The sequence below is a fragment of the Pseudochaenichthys georgianus genome, chromosome 17 (assembly GCF_902827115.2).
Source record: "Pseudochaenichthys georgianus chromosome 17, fPseGeo1.2, whole genome shotgun sequence".
Lineage (NCBI taxonomy): Eukaryota > Metazoa > Chordata > Actinopteri > Perciformes > Channichthyidae > Pseudochaenichthys > Pseudochaenichthys georgianus.
Genome location: NC_047519.1, coordinates 41,212,601 through 41,232,867, shown reverse-complemented (window position 1 = coordinate 41,232,867; position 20,267 = coordinate 41,212,601). Strand labels below are relative to the sequence as shown.

The 20,267-nt window shown below is 40.2% G+C and overlaps 1 protein-coding gene across 1 annotated transcript in view; it reads right to left on the bottom strand.

The window, feature by feature from the left end:
- larp4b (La ribonucleoprotein 4B) overlaps window positions 1-20,267 on the bottom strand; it is a 37,821-nt gene that overhangs the window by 8,233 nt on the left and 9,321 nt on the right. Inside the window, exons 4-14 of the mRNA XM_034104913.1 lie at window positions 16,285-16,421; window positions 15,366-15,469; window positions 13,417-13,527; window positions 11,605-11,658; window positions 8,971-9,270; window positions 7,613-7,719; window positions 6,971-7,237; window positions 5,561-5,585; window positions 3,372-3,545; window positions 2,633-2,823; window positions 1,753-1,864 (exon numbers count right to left, since the gene is read on the bottom strand). Coding sequence (XP_033960804.1) covers window positions 1,753-1,864; window positions 2,633-2,823; window positions 3,372-3,545; window positions 5,561-5,585; window positions 6,971-7,237; window positions 7,613-7,719; window positions 8,971-9,270; window positions 11,605-11,658; window positions 13,417-13,527; window positions 15,366-15,469; window positions 16,285-16,421 — 1,582 coding nt within the window. The remainder of the gene's footprint in view (window positions 1-1,752; window positions 1,865-2,632; window positions 2,824-3,371; window positions 3,546-5,560; window positions 5,586-6,970; window positions 7,238-7,612; window positions 7,720-8,970; window positions 9,271-11,604; window positions 11,659-13,416; window positions 13,528-15,365; window positions 15,470-16,284; window positions 16,422-20,267) is intronic.

Sequence of the window (20,267 nt, the reverse complement as noted above, 5' to 3'; positions counted from 1 at the left end):
AGCAAGGTTTCTTTCTCCTAACCAAAGCACTTCTTTAAGAAAAAGCATAATGTTCCTCGGGAATCCTTATGAGAGCAGTGGGAAGTGCGATCAATTGGAAATAATAAGACAAGCTTTCCTTAATCTCTCGGACCGATAACTTTTTAGAAACTTTATTTTTTCCCGCAACAGAGGATTTAATCAAAATCAATGCAGCAGAATTAAGCTGCGATGAAATCCCCGTGTTTGTCCGTGCTTAGATTGATTTGTCTGAGCATTAAAAAAGGGACTAAAACCCCTGAATGTCCTCTTCCAGCATCAGAGTAACCTGATAACAAAGGTATCCCAACTGTAGCTGTGAACATGACAGGATGTGTGAGTACCTGAAGAGCATCAGGACTGTTTGAGGCAGATGATAGCTATGTGATTAACATGATGGTTCAGCCTCGATGGAGAGAGACATATGACAAGCATGCTCATTTCTGACGTTGAGCTACCGGTGAGGAGTGATTATTACAATTTTTAAGTATTCAGAAAATGTCAGAATTTTTGATAAAAAGTCAGAATTTTGAGATTTTGATAAAAATTCAATATTTTTTGAAAAAGTCAGAATCTTGAGAAAAAGTCAGGATTTTGAGAAAAAAGTCAGAATTATGATAAAAAGTCAAGATTTCTTTAAATTTTGACAAAAAGTCAGAATTTTGAGAAATTCAATATTTTTTGAAAAGGTCAGAATTTTGAGAAAAAGTCAGGATTTTGAGGAAAAAGTCAGGATATTTGGAGATTGAGCAAAAGTCAGAATCTTGAGAAAAAGTCAGGATTTTGAGAAAAAAGTCAGAATTATGATAAAAAGTCAAGATTTCTTTACATTTTGAGAAAAAGTCATAATTGAGAAAAATTCAAGATTTTTTGAAAAGGTCAGAATTTTGAGGAAAAAGTCAGGATTTTGAGAAAAAGGTCAGGATATTTGGAGATTTTGAGAAAAAGTCATAATTTTTGGAGATTTTGAGCAAAAGTCAGAATCTTGAGAAAAAGTCAGGATTTTGAGATAAAAGTCAGAATTATGATAAAAAGTCAAGATTTCTTTAAATTTTGACAAAAAGTCAGAATTTTGAGAAAAATTCAAGATTTTTTGAAAAGGTCAGAATTTTGAGGAAAAAGTCAGGATATTGAGGAAAAAGTCAGGATTTTTGGAGATTTTGAGAAAAAGTCATAATTTTTGGAGATTTTGAGCAAAAGTCAGAATCTTGAGAAAAAGTCAGGATTTTGAGAAAAAGTCAATATTTTTTTAAATTTTGACAAAAAGTCAGAATTGAGAAAAATTCAAGATTTTTTGAAAAGGTCAGAATTTTGAGGAAAAAGTCAGGATATTGAGGAAAAAGTCAGGATTTTTGGAGATTTTGAGAAAAAGTCAGAATTTTTGGAGATTTTGAGCTAAAGTCAGAATCTTGAGAAAAAGTCAGGATTTTGAGATAAAGTCAGAATTTTGAGAAAAAGTCATGTCGAGATTTTTGGAAAAAAGCCAACATTTTGAGAAAAAACTTTTTTGGCATGACAGGATGTATGATTACAAGAACCGGTATTCCTCCATCTAGTGACTGTGTAACTCTCTCTTGGATATCAGCATGTGAAGGACACTGTTCAGGAACTAGCTGATGCTCTGTGTGTGAGGACTACTTCCATTCAGGAGAGGATCACAGACACATGGATCCTGAGGCTGAAGCTCCAGTGATATTTTTCTAACAGACGGTAAAGAAAGGAATCAATACTCACTGTTGCAGCACCATTGACTTGCACTGATTTGCTGGCATTGGACAGCGTGCCGGGAACTCGCTCCACGGACAGCTGCACCTCCTTCGGTTTCACCTCCGTCACCTTCACCTCCCTGAAATGAATACAGACGAGGGAGAAGACATTTAAAAAAGGTAGAGAAAATGAACTCGATGCGAGCAGCAATGATCATGAACACCCAATTCAAACCACACGCTTTCAGTCAAATCTGACCTTTTATAAACCTATCCTTGTATTTAAATTGTTGTTATTTGTTTTATCTTAATGTAAAAGTTATAGAGGAAGGGTGAAGGAAATGGTGCGGTACGATAACTAAGTGAGCTTTAGTCTGAATATGTGTTTGGTGCGTGATCATTATTATTCAGTCACTGCGTGCCTATTGATTTGAACACGATCCGTGTATCCATCACTTCCTGGTCTTTTCTAAAGAAGAGGGACCAATGGAAACGTTGTCATGTTGCCGTTGGTCGGCATGGAAACATTCATTAGCTAACAATGACATTATTGTTCTATTAATATAAAGGGAGGTCAGGTACTCTTTAAAGCAGCTGCTAGTTATGGGTACTTTTTACTGAAGGACACTTCAAAGCCTCTTTACTTTGACTTGAGGAAAGAAGTTTAGTCAGTACTTCTACTTTCACCAGAGTATTTTTAAACACGAGTATCTGTACTTCTACTTGAGTAAAGGATGTGTGTACTTTTGCCCTCTCTACAATAATATTTGCCAAAGGATGTTTTACTACTTAAATGTGACATGTTTAAACCACTAAGTAAATAAACTCACCTGCTAGCTACAACAGTGAACAATGATCTACTTACAGACCCTGCGCTACAGTTCAGATTCAGAGCTGTGTGTTCTTACGCTGCAGGGATGGAGGGGGCGGGGCTTAGCGGCGGCCCGGTGGCGGCGGTCAAGGTCGACGCCGGTGTCAAGGTCGAGGGGGTCGGCGACGGCTGGAAGCTCGAAGGCTTCGGAGAGGACGAGGAGCGAAGAGGTTCTTTTGGACCCGCTGGAGACAGAACTGATCCAGAACTGGACTCTGCACTTACATTCTGCAGAAAACCACAACAACAACACAGGATGTTAATGTGAAATAAAGCAAGATGAAGTCATCTGCATTTCCTCTCTGTAGACCTTTCCACTTTATCTAATTCCCCTCCTCGACTCCTATCCTCGTGTCTTAGTCCCGCCCACAGGAGATGCGAGCAGGGGAGTCGAGCAGAGGAGTCGAGCCGAGGAGAGAGGAGACGAGGAGGGGAACCAAGGAGAGAGGAGGGGAACCGAGGAGAGAGGAGACGAGGAGGGGAACCGAGGAGAGAGGAGACGAGGAGGGGAACCGAGGAGAGAGGAGGGGAAGCAGCAGGCGGTTAGAGAAATCCTCCCATTTGAGCGGTCATCTTAAAGAGACGTCCATTAATGATGACAGGGGGCACAGCAGCCCTCTGATGGACAGATGTGTTCATGACCACTTATATATTTACTTTGATTCATTCACAGTGTGGAATAATGACACACACGCACACACACACGAGTGTGAGAGCTTTGAGTGTTTCCCTACAGCATGTCATATATATATAAAAGCCTCAGCTTCAGTGCTTACCCGCTCCTTAACGTTTCCGATAACGACGCTGCTGGCCAGCCGGTTGTCGAACACTTCTTCTGTGGTTTTCAGCTGCCCGGCGGCTCCGGGGAGAGGAGGGAAACTGGAGAGGCCCAGCTCGAAACTCGGAGACGGAGGTTTTGGGGGGGGAGGCGGCGACTGGGGCGTCACTCTCTACACAACGGCAACGAATAAGCATAAGAATAACACATTTCACATGTAGATATAATACCTTGCTTTATATCTTGTTATTGTTAATTTGTTTTTTTTCTACTTTGTCTTTTAAATTTGTATTGTACAATGCCATGTCTTTTTATGCTGCTGCGACACGAACATTTCCCAAATTGGGATCAATAAACGTCTTATCTTAAACTGATTTCTAGTAACTGCACACTATTTTATTTATTTTGTAAACTGCCGTGTGTCTAATGTTCGGTTGTGTTTGTGTGATGTGATACATGTTAAAAGAAAATCAGTAAATACCAGTTTAACCCTTCGATGCACAAGTGACTACACTCTTCCACAAGTGGGTCAAAAAGGACCGGTATTATAATGTGTTTTTATGCCATTTTGGTTTAGAGAAATCACTTGTATAATATTTAGTATTATATTTTGGTTCACACTAGAAATATTTTATATTTAATTTTTCATTATTTATAATTTTAGGCATTTTTTTTACATTTTGAAAAAAAACGTTTTGAACATATCGATGCAAAGATCTCCGTATTCTGAGACCCTCACAGTATTCCAGTCGCTTTTCAAAACGTATCTCTTCTCTGTCTACTCATCAGTAGCCCCCCCCCCATCAATCCATGCCGGTTGATCAAGTTTGATAGTCCCATACCCCCCCACCCTAACCTTCCCTTATATTGTAAAGCGATGTTGAGTCCTTGAAAAGCCCTACAAAAATATAATGTATTATTATTATTATTATTATTATTATTATACTGCCAGGTATCAGATCTTGCTGTGTAAGATAATCTTCCTGAGAGGTGTCACTTGTGATTTCGTCTGTGTGTCCTACAGTGAATGTACTCCTGACAGCAACAGGTGATAAGAATCAAAGGTTCCCAGAGGAAATGCATGCGGGTCATTTTTGACCCACGTATGGAAGCTTGGGGTAGAAATACAAAAACTACAATTTCTTAAAATGTAAATTTAAAATGTGAATGGCATGATATCCAAAACATGTTGTTTGAGGAATAGCTGGAATATGAAATGTTAAAAAAAATGTAGTTACAAAGATACTTCAAGAACACCACCTCAGCGGGTCAAAAAAGACCCACTTATGCATCTAAGGGTTAACTGATGTATAATAATGATACATTTAATTTAAATAGCACACTTTAAAAACATCTACAAAGGTGCTTCACTGCTATAAGGAGAAAATAATAAAACAAAAAGTTATCTCAGGAGCATGTTGAATCAAATATGCTAATATAAAAAAGGTTAAGAGCACAGAAACTCTACAGATAATTATTTGTTATATCTTTCATATTTCTTTAAGCATGCTTCTTAGGTAAGCTGTCTTTGGCTCTTTTCTGCTGTAACAAAGTACATTTCCTAAATAAAGGCATTCTGATCATTTAAGCTGACAGTAAATGTTTATTTATTTCAAACGTGTAAATCAAAAATATTAATAATAATGAAACAAGAGAATTTGGATACTGTACAAACATAACCAGTATCAAATTGATGAACAAAAATATTATTAACTTACAAATGATATATAAACTAAATATATAAATATTTACCCTTCTCCCAAAAACTAAATTAACATTTTTCGTTCCCTCATGATTTCAGAACAGGAAGCAGTTGATCCTGCTTTCTGTCCATTAGTCTAGACCAGTGCTTCTCAAAGGGTGGCCCGTGAGCGCCCCCTAGTGGTCCGTGAGTATATTGGTAACATTTCACATTTGAAATAAATCAATTTATTTATTATAATTGGGAATATCTCCGCAATGGAGCGAGCTTAAGTTTCAGTTTAAGCGCAACACCTTCGTCACATGTTGCCACTTGTTTGTAACATTTTCAGGCGATTTGTAATCTGTTCTAGAAAAACGATGTGTTGGAGTCAGGTGGTCCGCGAGTGTTTTGCGGTGCTTGGTATGAAAAAGTTTGAGAAACATTAGTCTAGACGTAGAAAGAAAAGCTAGATTCACATCAACGATGAAGAAAAAAGTACTTACTGTAAACTTTTCGTCCCTCTTTTTCCTAGAAGTAGAAAACATTTTCCTTTAAAAAACACTTCAATTTACAAACAAACATCCAGCCTGACTAATGCCTCGCCTTCGCCCTGCACAGCGTGAGAAGTAAACGTCTCTGCAGCACAGTGAAGACGGACAAAGGAAGACATTGGGTGTTTCTCAATGTCGAGGAAGGATGCTCCAGAGCCACTATTTCAAGGATGCTACGTCATCGAGTGCCGCAGAAAGGACTGTTCCAATGTCCAGCATGACTTTCTTTCCGATTCACACCATAAAATAATGTGTGAATGCCTCGGGAAGGTGTTGCTAAGCAGATTACGTTGGTGCGTTGTGTCTGTACGTTTTCTTTTACTGACTTAGGAATTGAATTCTTTTTAAGCCTTCGAGTTTCACACATTTTAAATGATTGGCTGTGGATTTTTTTCCGGCTCAAAACGAATAAAACAAATCGAAATACAGATGTTTTTTGGGTCCGAGACAAAAAAAGCTTTTCAAATGTTTTTACTTATGGTAATAATTAACTGCATTTTCTGTTTTGCTAAAGAAACAAGTCATGCAGACATTTGAAGCCCAGTTGAAAAATAAAGCTGGTATTGACTAGCTTGGGTGAAACTAAAGCATTTTAAAATTCGATATATATATATAGATTAAAAGGCTTTACTGTTTTAATTCGAAGCTACTGTTTTTAAATCGGACAAAAAAGACGTTTACATTTTATCACGCCTCCCTTACAGTAATCATGAGCAGCATTTTCGGTTAAGGAAACAAGTCGCGCAGACTATTATTAGATTGGTGAAATTTAAGCATTTAGCAAAATAGTGTGACATGCATTTTACGATTCGATAAATATAGATCCACTGTTGTTAAATCGAACATTTAGTGAGACCGGTGTCAAAAAACACTTTATATTAAAAGGTTTCCTATTATACTGTTTTTCATCAATATATCCCAGGTCTCAGATATATACAGAGCCTGTCTCTGATTGGCTGAAACACCAAACAGATCATTGCAGCATTACCCATAATCCCCTCTGTTTCAGCCCTGTTTCCAAAGTGCTGATTTATGACATCAAGTGGCCAAAATCTGATCAGCTCATTTTCAGACAGGTTTTTATAGAAATGGATCAAAAAGAGAGAGAATCTTAGTTCCTGAAACTTTCAGAGTCTCTTTCCACAGAGGGGACACATGTTGATGTAGAAGAGACATGAAGAAGAGGGGACACATGTTGATGTAGAAGAGACATGAAGAAGAGGGGACACGTGTTGATGTAGAAGAGACATGGAGAAGAGGGGACACATGTTGATGTAGAAGAGACATGAAGAAGAGGGGACACATGTTGATGTAGAAGAGACATGAAGAAGAGGGGACACATGTTGAGGCTTTGTATCCTACCTTCCTCTCCCGATGCCCAGGGAGTATTCGGGGGTGGGGGGCTCCGTCACCCTGCCGGTGCCGGCGGTGTCCCTGCGGGGGAAGGAGCTGCTGGAGGGCAGCCGGGTCCTGGGCTGAGTGGAGGGGGGAGGGCGGGCGGGGGGGCTGCTGCGGACCCCGTTCAGACGCTCGCTGGGGAAGCTGGGAAATAACCCCGGGTTGTCCAGAAGCCCGGCGCTGCGATCTGCCGTCGGGAGGGAAGGCCTCAAGTGAGGTTTACTGTGACTCCTGGGGGGGGGGGGGGGGGGGAACAAGAAGACGTACTTTATTATTTCTTTCCTGAGGGAGGCAGGTGTCGTGTCTAAGAATCATATATTCATTTAAAACAGTCATATTTTGTATGGGTTGTATTTTGGAGTGTTAATAATAAATTCAATTTATTTAGCGCTTCTCATCTGCCGAGACAAATCCCAAAGCGGAAAAAAACCCATAAAAATATTGACTGTTATACACATGCAGGATTGTCCCTCACTATGTCCATTATGCCTGTTAGGAAACATCCCTTCTGTTATTGTAAATCCCCTTCAATACTCCCCGTACTTCCTTAAACAACATGTGTGTGTCGTCCGCCCCCTATTAATGATCTTGATATCAGTGACCGACCTGCTCCTGGGAGAATAGTGTCTGACGGTGAGAGGAGACGTCGTGGGTTTGAAACCGTGTGATGTGGTGAATCCATTGATGAACTGGTTGTTGTGAAATGGTGCAACCTGGAAAACACAAGATGCATTAGTGAAGCGCCTTTGACCCGTAAACAGGAAGTGAAAATGGCAATTAAAATGAAAAAATACAAAAAAGAAAAGTCACTGGTACAATGTTGATTACGTCTAAAATAAAAATATAGATTCAACTTAAAAAAGGAAGAAAAAGATACAAATAAACATATGTTTATATAAACAAATTAAGTCGAGGTAAAATGTTAATTTAAATACATTAAAGGCAAGTTTATTAATACAGCACCTTTTGCACACGGCAACCAAAGTGCTTTACAAAATAAGATAAAAGACATTTAAGAACAAATACAGTGGAAGCGCATTATAAAAAAAAGAAAGAAGAAAAATATATTGTATCTGCTACTTTTCTCGAGCGTATAGCCCGTTCGTTCACACGAGGCCGTAGCGGAACCGCGGAAATGGACCAGACGCTACTGACCATGCTACAGATGTTAGTGCAACATCTACAGCTCCTCTACCTCAACCATCAGCAACAAGTGGACATGGAGAACTACATGAATTACATGTTGCTAAATCCACCGCGGAGAATAAACAGAAGGGCAACCATGGCAACCATGGCAACCATGTTTGTGGGGTCTTCTTCGCTGCTTTTGGTGTATTTTGTGGCGAAAGTACAGCGCCACTTACAGGCCCGGCATATGTATTACAGCGTCTCCAGCGGTCTCGTGTGGACGGAAGACTTTTTTGATATCGAACTCGGTTAATTTGCGTTCCCGTGTAAATGGGGCCTCAGTGCTTTAAAAACCAGCAATAGTACTTTAAAATCAATTCTTTGATGGACAGGAAGCCAGTGTAAAGACTTCAGTACTGGACTGATGGGATCTGATGTAAATGTTAGCAATATATTTTGACCCCTCTTTGTTAGCCTCAATTTAAAATATTAAAAAAAACACTGATAAAATTGATAATTTTTTTAGGGCTAAATTGTAAATAATTGTAACTCAACTGTTTGAATAAATATCACCTCTGTAAATGCAATGAATCCTGAGTCCATCTTTTAGATAAACATCTGTACGTTTTGTTTTGTATTAGTTTATCGAACAGTGAAAACGCCCATTAATAAACATTGATGTTGATTGTAGTCCCCGTTTGTTTAAAAAAATCATCCTAAAAAAAAAACATAATAAAAATATTTAAAAAAACATCAAGACACAATCGCAATTAAAAATATGAATAACAAACATTAAAAAGTATAATTGTTTGTGGTTATTTAAAGCATGCTCTCACCAGCGTGGGGTCGATGAAGCTGTGCGTGGCGGACCATGCCTGTGGCGTGATGAGGCTGTAGAGAGGGAACTGCTGCTGGGGGCTGTACACCGGGGGGATGTAGTACGACGTGTATCTCTGATGCTGCTGCTGCTGCTGTTGTTGTTGCTGCTGCTGCTGCTGCTGCTGCTGTTGTTGTTGTTGTTGCTGCTGCTGCTGCTGCTGCTGCTGCTGCTGGGCGTAAGGGTTCACTTCCACCGGACGGTAACCGTTCTTTGGCATGAAAGTGTTGATGGCGATCGCCTTCGCCTTTATCCTCGCCTGGAGGGGAGAGAAACAGAAACAGGGCGGGGGAATTAAAACCGTTTTTGTCTTTATTGTTTTAGCATAGATAGACAATATATAAGACCGTACACAAACATCCACAAGACATAACAAAATGAAGTACATTACAAGTCACATAAATACAATAGTCTCCAATTCGCTGACCCAGAGAACTCTCTAAATCCGCATGTTCCAGAGAGTTAACCAGTTGAGCCCCGAACCTGTTTTCCAGGCCTCAGGCTCGAAAAGGACATGCCCAGAACAAATGACTATAACTTCACTTCTAAAAGGGGTAAATTAATAATCTTTTTTCTCAAAGTAATGATAAACCTGTGAGATGGATGTAGAAAAGTCAGAATCAATAGAGATGTTTTTATTTTTAAAGTAAATTCAGATTGAACATAGTAAAAAAATTAAATTATTGTGTCCGTCCAAAAGAAAAACATTACTTATAGTGAAAACCTCCCTTGAATGATGGGATAGGAGACTAAAAGCTTTAGGAATCTAAACTACAACATCTAATAAGTACCCTGTATCAAGATCGATGCAAAACAAGTGACATTTGACCTTTTTAGAGGGTTTAGTAAAAATAAAAACACTTCTGGGGTCATCTGGGTGGATTTTCAATATCTCTGGAACCCATCGGTCGATGTTGATGATTGACACCTCTTTTGAACCGTTAGAGCCAATAGAATCGAGGGGAGGTTCCTAAATCCATCTAAACATTACCATTGGGTAATGAGTGATGCGCAGCCAGCATGCCCAAAAAAACCGGAAGCTGGGTTACAGCTCTCATACACTATATGAAAAATACTCTTATTGACATAACTGTTATGATGGATTATCAGTAATCATTTCAAAGGGACACAGAGACATTGGATTACCCTTCAGCAGCGTTTATATGTGTTTTAATGCCATTGAACACAACTTTTGATCAGAAAACAGCAACGGTAAGACGTATTTGCCGGTTTGGCCCTGTAAGGTGAAGTTGTGTTGTCTTGCCTTCGCTGCTGTGAGTTCTGGTCGCACAGTGATGATACGTGTACCAATGGAATCTGTGGAATCTCAGCTTTCATCTGATATCTAGTTTGTGCAGATCCGATGAAGTATAAAAGATCGCTACAGTGAGTTATGTGCCAAGTGCGTTAGTACTCTTTCGCTTAGTGCTAATTCAGAGGCTCGGCGTTAGACTTGTGTTTTGTTTCGGTAAAAATGGTTCGTATCGTCAGTTAGCTGAGTTTCTTCCCGTTAAGTGGGTATGACACATTGATAGGTTGCTAAATGTTAAGAAGCCCTGAGACAGTTTCGTGTGTGGCTTAACGGGTTAATTTAATAGACGGTTACTTTTTGCCATTTACCAATACTTGGACTGTTAACATTTCTCCATGAAAAGGCCATCATGCGTTTTGTCTGTAGCAGACTTACATTTAGAAAGATTTGTTCTCTCTTCCTTATGTTGTGTTCTTTTGGGTTACACCCTAACAAATCGTCTGACCACATCACCCCCATCCCACTTCACTGGCTCCCTGTTCAGCACCGGATTGACTACAAAAACCTTCTGCTTACATACAAAGCCCTCAACAACCTCACCCCCACCTCTCTCTCAAACCTCCTCCAGGAATACACCCCCTCCCGCTCCCTGCGCTCATCCTCAGCCGGACTCCTGACTGTCCCCACCTCCCGCCTTAGCACCATGGGAGCCAGGGCTTTTAGCTGCACCGCGCCCGGGCTCTGGAACTCTCTGCCTCCACACATCAAACAGTCTGACTCCATCACGACATTCAAATCCCACCTCAAAACCCACCTGTTTAAACTAGCCTACTCACTCTAAAACACATTCAACCTGCTATCACAGATCCCCCTCTCACTCCACACTCTTGTCCTGCCTGTTTTATGCTTTTATGCTGCTGTATTGCCTTGTCGGTTCGATTAAATTGCGTTCCGTTTTTGTTTTAGCAGTTTTAACTTTTAAATGCACTGTAAGGCGACCTTGGGTGTCCTGAAAGGCGCCTCGAAATAAAATGTATTATTATTATTATTATTATTAAAAGAAACTTGGGCTCCATGTTGAACTGCAATGTCAGGGAGGTATTTTACATTCATTTGCGTCTTCTGCACATCTGCACGCGCGTCATGCAACTTCAAAGTGTTATACATAAGAGGAGTCAATCTAATAAATACCAAAAAGGATGTAATTAAAACAATTAAAACAATCCTTTCACAGACGCATTTACCAGAGTCAAACGTATAAAGTGGAGGTTTTAAATAAGCCCAGTGGGTTTTCTGCCTCTTCCTGCACCGGTTATCATTAGTTATGCAATAACAACTCACCTTGATAGGCTTCCCTTGGAAAGTCTTCACCTCCTCTCGGAGATACTGATATGCCTTAATTAGGAGAAAGAGAACACAATGTGAGCAACCAGTAGATTATTAATGCCACAAGAAACAGAAATATGAAGCAGATTCAGAAAGCCTTTATTGAAACTAAACGCCTTTCTCGGCAAAAGTGCAGATAAAAAGCAAAAGGAAAAATAAACGAGACCTGTATCTTTAAAGTCGCCGGTCATGCTGTTTGTAGGCAATAGCAGAGCTCTCAGATATATAAACAAATATATTAAGAAACATGACTATGAAGTGAAATGCTCAAAATACCAAACAGATACATTCTAGCCGTGCCTCATATCCCTCTATTTCACTTCCTGTTTCAAAATTGCTGATTTGGGGATAAAGCTTTAAAGAGGAGGGGTCTGAGCTCATGCGGGACCCGGCAGCTACCGTCTAAACTAAATGCTGCCGTGACGAAACGCCATATCATGGATCATCAAGGATCTGAAACAGTCTGGAGCTCAAAGGCTTTCTCTCTTGCCGGTTATATCACAAGGTGAGTTCCTTTCTACTTCCTGCTTCTTCACACACATGCTCTCCAGCACAGGTTAGCTCTGAGTGTTAGCGATGCTAATGTAAACACCGACCATATTACGTCCAAAATAGTCGGGCATTGTTTCTGATAGCAACGTTTCTGATTGGCCCGTGGGTCCACATTTCAGATGTTACGTCATATCGGACACAAATCTGGATCAGCTCCCGTTTTTAGAGATTTGGGAACGGAGGAAAAGAGAGAGGGTTTTATTTCCTGACGCTGCGTGAGTTCCCGACACACCGGGGACACGTGTTGATGTATAAAAGACATCACAAAGGGCATTTTGCATGATAGGTCCCCTTTAATAAAAAGGCAAGCGCGCGTTGATAAAAAAATAAACAAATGATAATATAAATATTTAAATAATAAATAAGTATAAAATAGGTAGCAGTGTGATAAAGATTCTTCTAGTACACAGAGTGAAGTAAACTATAACTAACCAAGAAAAACACTAAATAAGAGTTATTTAAAGACGATATCGGGGATCAAAACATTTTGGGGCACAAGCCGGTACATCCCTACACACTAAATGTATATAATATCCTGCTTATATTGTGTTGAACGAAAATTGGCCGTACAATAGTGTTTTATTGTCAGAGCTTATAGATGTTTTTATCTTCACGGTCTACTGTATATTTTATTACCATTTTGAGATGCTTACATTCTAGTATTGTTTATTTCTACTTATGTGCAATGCCTCGTTTTGTTTTTTTGATGCTGCTGCAACGCAAACACTTACATACAATAAAGTACATTTTATTTAATCCTGTAAAGTAGATTAAGACGGAAATAAGATATGGGATTAAAGACAGTGCAATAAATTCCCTAATTCTAACCCTGTGTCGTACATGTTGAGCCATCACTTAAATATGCTAAATATATGTAATTAAAAAATATAAAATCTATGAATTATGATCCATCGACTTCCTCGTGACTGCCTTTTCTGTTTAGTTTTGTTGTCCTCGTTTGTCTACCCTCCCGTCTTTGAGTTTCAGAAAAGCGCTATATAAATATAATTTATTATTATTATAGAATTTGCCAAATATGTTGCATAAAAACGTCAGGATGTTGGTTATCCAAAAAGTCGCCAAAAGATAAAATATATGTATTTTTTTCCTTCCTTATCCAACAATGCAGAGAGGAGGAGTGTGTGGAATCCAACAGGCCGAACAACAAGTCTCGTGGCACGGTGAAATAACTCAATACATCATGTTGTTGTTTACCTGCTGTGCGTCTGCTTCCGATTCGAAGGTGATGAACCAGTTGTCGTTGTAGGCAAATTCACAGTTGATGAATTTGGGTAAGTTGTCTCCTTTAAAAAGAGCCTCGACCTCCTAGAGATCAGAACAAGAGATGAGGTTAACGTGATTTCCATAACGACTCACTTTGAGAACCTGGAACAAAAAACTTAAACGGAGTCACACAGTTTGACCCCAATCAGCTGCCGTTTAGTCAACATACGAAATCCTATTAATCCCTTTTCTGTGTGAGAGCAGACGATCAGTTCAATCTCAGGTGTTTTAAGGCCCTCTATTACAGGCATAACATGTACAGCATTTAGTTAAATACAACACTGAACAACATGCAATATGTAAACAAATGTATTACGAATGTTACTTAACATAACTTTTTCATATTAATTTGGATATTATGTGCATGCTGTTAATCTAATAGTGTTTTAATTGTCGTCTCTATTTTGCCGTAACTATGTAATGGCGCATTTCCACTGCAGGGCCTCGCTCGGCTTGGTACGGTATAGTTAGGCCTGGCTCACTTTATGCTGCGTTTCCATTACAGTTTAGTAGCTGGGGCAGTAACTATAGTAACGCAGTGTAGGCGGAGCCGTGACGTCATCTGCAATGCGAACCACAGAAAACCAACATCAGCCGTTAGCTCTTAGCCCTCAGAGCTCACAGCTCCTCATATCTGTTCAGAAACTAGACACAAGTGAAACAAGTACAAACCACACACTGCCTGTGTCATGGAGGATACCGTCGCTGGTTTATTTATGTCTGTAGGCCATTGCTGTGAGTGTGGACGGTCGGAGCATATACTGCGTTAGCTTAGCCGATCTCCATTCAGAAAACACGCATTTTAAAAGGGTGTTTCTCTGCCGTCTGTCTGCAGACTTGTCAAAGCATTAATTCGTGGTTTTCACTAACCGGTATCAGTATGTTGTTACTTCGGCATCATTTTGAAACGTGTATTACAATTAAATCACGGTCAAATATGTTCATGTTGTTGTAGTTGCCGGCGATTCTCTCACTAGTTTAGCATACTCTGCCCGACTCAGTCCGGTTGTTGGCCCGGAAAGAACCTCGATTTTGGAGAGGCAGAAGACTGCGAAAAAGTACCCGCTAGCCGGAACTACGCCAAGTGGAAACGCAACCAAAAACAGGTCGGGCACGGCACGCTTAAACCGCGCTGTAGTGGTAATGCGCCATAAATGTCCCCCATGTAGGACGAATAAAAGGTATCCTGATTCTGAAACCAATACCAAACACATACACACTTATTTGGTGCGAAAACTAAAAATACACAATCGAAAAATCCATATAACAGGTCAATTAGCCCCAGCATGTCGTTAACAGGGGGGTCCAAACATTTTTCAAAGAAGGCCAGATTTGATAATGTGAATAAGTCCGGGTTTTACCACGGATCGACCCAAAACAAATAAGGATGTGTGTGTGTGTGTGTGTGTGTGTTACCACGGATCGACCTAAGACAAATGAAATACCCAAAAAAAATACAGCATCTTTAAAAGAAATAAAGGGAAAAGCAAATATCATCGGCTGTGTAGGGCCCCGTGTGGTGAAAGGAGGAATTACATTTTAAAGTTCTGTTTGACAATGCCATCGGGCCGTAAATAACGCCGAAGCCTTTGGACTGGTTTACAAGAAGTTTTGTACAAGAAGTAAATGTGTTAAATGTGAGCTGCTGATGACAGAAATAATAATTTATAACAATGAACAGTTCATTTGGATGATGTGTCGTGTATCAAGATATCTTAATGTGTGAAATCATTATTAAAAAGACGTTAAATTATCATATTTAATTATCGCCACGCCCTAATTTGAATGTGGAGAAGTAATGCTCGTATTGAGGAGAGTCGGTAAGGACATGTTGTTGTTGTTGCCACAGTGTAATTTAACGTAATGAATAAAGTTCTGACCTCGATAGGAGTGCTCTCAGGAACTTCTCTGAGGATCACGATGCAGCGGTTCTGATTGGGCCGCACCTTCTCCCCCTTCTCATCCACTTGGACCAATGGCAGCGCTGCAAACGGGAAAATAAAGCATCACCAAATGTACAAGAAAACACATTTACTGACTTTTACCCTTAACATCCTGACTCCTATAATGTACCGTTATGAAGTACATTTCTATTGAGTTGCTGTAACACAATGTTTTCCCAATGTGGGATCAATAAATATAATCTAAATATAATCTAAAAGTCAAACATTAAACACTAATGCATGAGGCCTAACAGCAGCTCAATCAAATCTCTCATCTCGAGTTCATACATTAAATCTCGACACTGAGTAAATCAGAGTGCATCTATAAACCGTGTGTGTGTGTGTGTGTGTGTGTGTGTGTGTGCGTGCGTGTGTGTGTGTGTATCAAACACAAGCAGGAAATACTTTAACATCCTCTCCTGGGAAATCTCCGGTTCGATTGTCTCGACAGTTTCGTAAGCAGGTAAACAAACATCTTTTAACTCAGGGCCACGTTCAGAAACATATAGGAAGGGCAACTTGAGGCGAGGCATATTGCCAAATCAGTTAAGTTAGAAGTCAGCTAAATCAATCAAATGTAGGTAAATGTTACTTGAATATGCTTTAAGAAAACAACAGCTCACTTCTCTCCGCAGGGTTTCATTTTACTAACACATGGATACTCATATATATTTAGAAGTGTAATATGAGACGAGCACAAGTCTAATTTCTGGCCCATATTTCATTTAACTTTTGAATTAGCTGAGGGCCGATTCAAAATGGCTGTAGTTTGGACATCCCCGCTTTATCTCCTGCTTCTCTCCAACGATTAGAACGAGAGGAGTGAAATCACGAAGTGGCAGATCATTAGACTCACATCGTAAAATGTCCACGATCAGCTCCACGTCGGTGCTGAGCTTCTTCACGTGGTCCAGGTTCGCCACCGTCACGATTGGCACGTATTGATCGCTGTCCATCTGAGAGATGAGGTACATGTCACTGGCCAGATTCTCCCTGAGAGACAAAGGGGGAGGAAAGGGGGGAGTTAGAGCAGAGAGAATAATAATGATGATATATAGACATGTATTTATTATGATAAACCCCTTGAGATGCACCGACAAAAATCTACAAAAGCAACGTCTTACAAAACAACAGAAAGCAAAGCATGACAAAGCACGTACAGTCTGTCGAGTGAAATTCATGAAGTAATACATTCAATCATTACAATTTGATAGACAGTCGTAATATAATACACGTTATTTATATAGCGCTTCTCCCGGTGCTCAAAGCGCTTTACACGCAAGCAAAGAAGGAAAATAAGGTGAGTTTTGAGGGATCTTTTGGAGCAGAGAGAAACATGTGTACGAACTGCGCAGCTGGTACTTATTTAGCTGCTTTAATTAAAGGTCAAGGATTCAAAGGCTTTACTGTCATATTGCACAAAAGCTATATAATCGTTTTAGCAATTAAAATATAAAGTCCCAGCTTCTCCAAGAGTGCAACGTACACATGTGACCTGCTCCATCGAAATCAGTCGCATTGACCCGAAGACACATTTTGAGTTGTATACACTGCTGGAAAGAGGAGATTCATAGCTTTCTGATGATATCAGGATTGTTGTTGTGCTCCAAATATTAAGTAAAATATGTCACATTATATAATGACTGTCACCGAGTCATCGTTTTGAGAAAAAGGCCTTCAAAGTTTTCTCTTCTCTGGAATCCATCGATCTGATTGGTTATCAGCAAATGATCAAAATACTACGGAGGGAAGATATTTTCGTTTGGATTTCTGGTCTGGGGGGAGCTCGCGAGTGTGTGTGTAATTTTGCGTTTGTGTGTATTGTGTTTGTTTCCCGGGGAAAACCCTCACGAGAAACACCGGCTGTTGTTGTGCCTGCTGTGACGTCAAGTTACTCCGTTCTCCGCTTGTAATTATGCCGAAGCTTCAAAGCTGTATTTATCATCTGAATTTGCCGAAACAAGGTTAATATTCTGAAAGCCAAGACTTTGTTTATTTGAAATCAGATGAAAACGAACTGTAACGGCCCCTGCGGTGTTATCTATGATTACTCTCGCCGGCGGGAGGAGGGGCGGCGCTGCGGAACAGCAGAGTGCGAGTGAGAGGTGCCTGTCTTCGTCCCTTTACGAGCTTAAAGAACGAATTTATCGTGTGAGTTTGTAAATAAAAGTTTCATATTCTGAAAGCCAAGACTTTGTTTATTTAAAATCAAACAAAACACCCAAACCCCGAACGCAAATTCACGTTTATTTTTTAAATTAGCCGTTGCGACTTCGACTGATTTCGATCGAGCGGGTCACAAATATTAACCATTAAACCAGGGGTGGGGAACCTCCGGCCTCCGGGCCGTATACGGCCCGCGAGACAATTTGGTACGGCCCTCGAGGTAATTTATAAACACACGCAAAAAAAAAAAAATGAAAGAAATCTAGACCGCAAAAAAATTAAACAAGCGAGTGCCTGTTTTTCCTGGCCACGGTCAGGGTCCTTGAACACAACACGAGCCTAACGTGTCATCACGTGGTATATGTCTCGACTGACAGGGGTGCAGTTCTGACGGAGAGCACCAGAACGCCACTCCAGCACTTCAGAAATTGCAGTACCGATAAGGAGCCGTACACATACCGCAGTTTCTGCGTGTCTGTGTCTTTAGTTGAAAGCCCAGTGGCGATCTGCTCATCTGTCATACTGATCAGACAGTCAATAACTCTGTTGTTATCATTAGCATCTGGTTAGCTAGCTATGCTAACGAATATAAGAAGCTTTTTCTACAACCAGTGAGGTAAAGGCACATCTTTATATGATCATTATAGTTATAAAAAAAATAAGAGAATAAAGTAAACAGGTATAAAATACTATATGACAGTTATTAATAAAGAAGAATACAGTTTGAAAGGGGAGTGATTTGTCAAATATCCATAAATTAAAAGAAAATCTGCTTACAGTTGTGTTTGGGTGTTGAGAGATGTCTCCATAGATCTCCTAATGTTGCTCTCAAAGTGCACCAGATTGATGCTTTTAACTTCAACATTTAAAAAAAATCTTCCCAGGGGAGCACACCACACCCTGCACGTGCATGCATACGCGACTCATGGTGAGATATCTGGATTCAGAGGTTGCTTTTTCTTTGCACAGAATGAAATGAATGGGCTGTGATTTTAGTTTTTTTAATCAGAGGTCAATAACTTGTGCGGCCCTCTGAGGATATTGTAAAAATTGAAATGGCCCTTGAGAGGAAAAAGGTTCCCCACCCCTGCATTAAACAATGAAAGATAGTGCAAGAAGAAAGATAATCTATGCAACTGAGAGCAAAGTATGTTTCTCTGAATGAAACCATGACAAAATGTGACGAGACGGCACCAATTTCACTAAACGCTATTAGTGCGGATATTAAAGCTTAATTAAGTGTAACCTAATGAAATATGTAACTTTTAACGAAGTGGTATCCTTGAAGTAATTTAAATCCTTGGAGATAACGCATGCTCTGATGTTACACTGTAAATATGCATGAAAAGAACCTTTCGTCTGTTCACGGGTAAAGGGTTTTATGACTGCAAGAAGTTGCCTGGAGGCTTTTACGACATCCGGTATCTGATCAGTGTTTGGGTCTCTTGTGATCGAGCCCAAAGGTTCTTGTGTCACATGTGAATTGTCTTTGATGTCTTCCTGTAAGAGAGTCTGTCACACGGAGCAGGACGCACTCAGGAGGAGTCGTAATGCGTGCACGTATTGATCAAAGACCTTTTAAGTTAAATGAATATTATAGGAATATTGTGTTTCTTTGCTTGTTTGCCTAAAGGCCCCTACACACCAATCTGACACCGAAGAACACGATGGACCTGACTGTTGTGTCGCCTCACGTCTCCTTCGTCTTGGCCTTGTGTCGCCCTGGAACACACCGCAAAGACTTCAGCCGACGGCCAAGAAGCACGTACGAACTGCGCATGCGTGAGTGGCAATAACTCTCCTTACCAGCAGGCGGCGGTAGTGTGTATTCGTCATTCAAAAGAGGCAACAACCGGAAGACAGACTGCGTGATAACCGAGAGAAGAAGAACAGACTGCGTGTGCGTTCCATTTTCACTCTACAGCGAGAAGCTCACGGGGCTTTCCCGAACCTGAGTCGAGAGCTGGAGGTAAATGAAATCTCAGATTTAACTTAATAGTTTGTTTGGGTCCCTCACTTCCGTTTCGATTCTCATGCACTGATTCGCTAGCTGAACAGCCAATCAGAGTGATTTCTTTAGCCGACGGATTTTTACCGACGGCCTGCCGATTCAACATGTCGAATCGGTGGCGGAAGGTGTCGGTACGGCCGAAAGAACACGACGGGGCGGGACACACCAAGATACACCAATCTGAGTAGGACGACACGACGCTCATCGACGGCCTGGTGTGGAAGGGGCTTAACTCGTGATTTTCTCTACTCAGCAGCTGATTTTAAGTAGAACAAAAATGATTAAAATGTATTTTGAAATACAAAACTCTGCAAGGCTCAGTGTGTCTGATCTAAAACCAATTATTAATACATACAAAGGCAGACGTTCAGACAGAGGCAGGAAGATTACATGTTATCCTACAAGTGACATTAAGGTAAACCATTTTTTGATTTTGTAAGTAATTACTGTTTAGCTTTTTCTTATGTACTTTTAGTTATATTATTAAAAAAAGAAAAAGTGTTGTGCTTTTGGTTGTACATGTTCCTTTGTGAGGCTTATTTTCTTGTGTGATGGTGATGAAAAAGCCTTTTAACAAAGTGAGATGATGATAAGAAAGCGTATCTCAGGAGGCGGTTTAAACCACTTTGTCGTCCACACAAACCTCTCTTCTCCGGACTTTA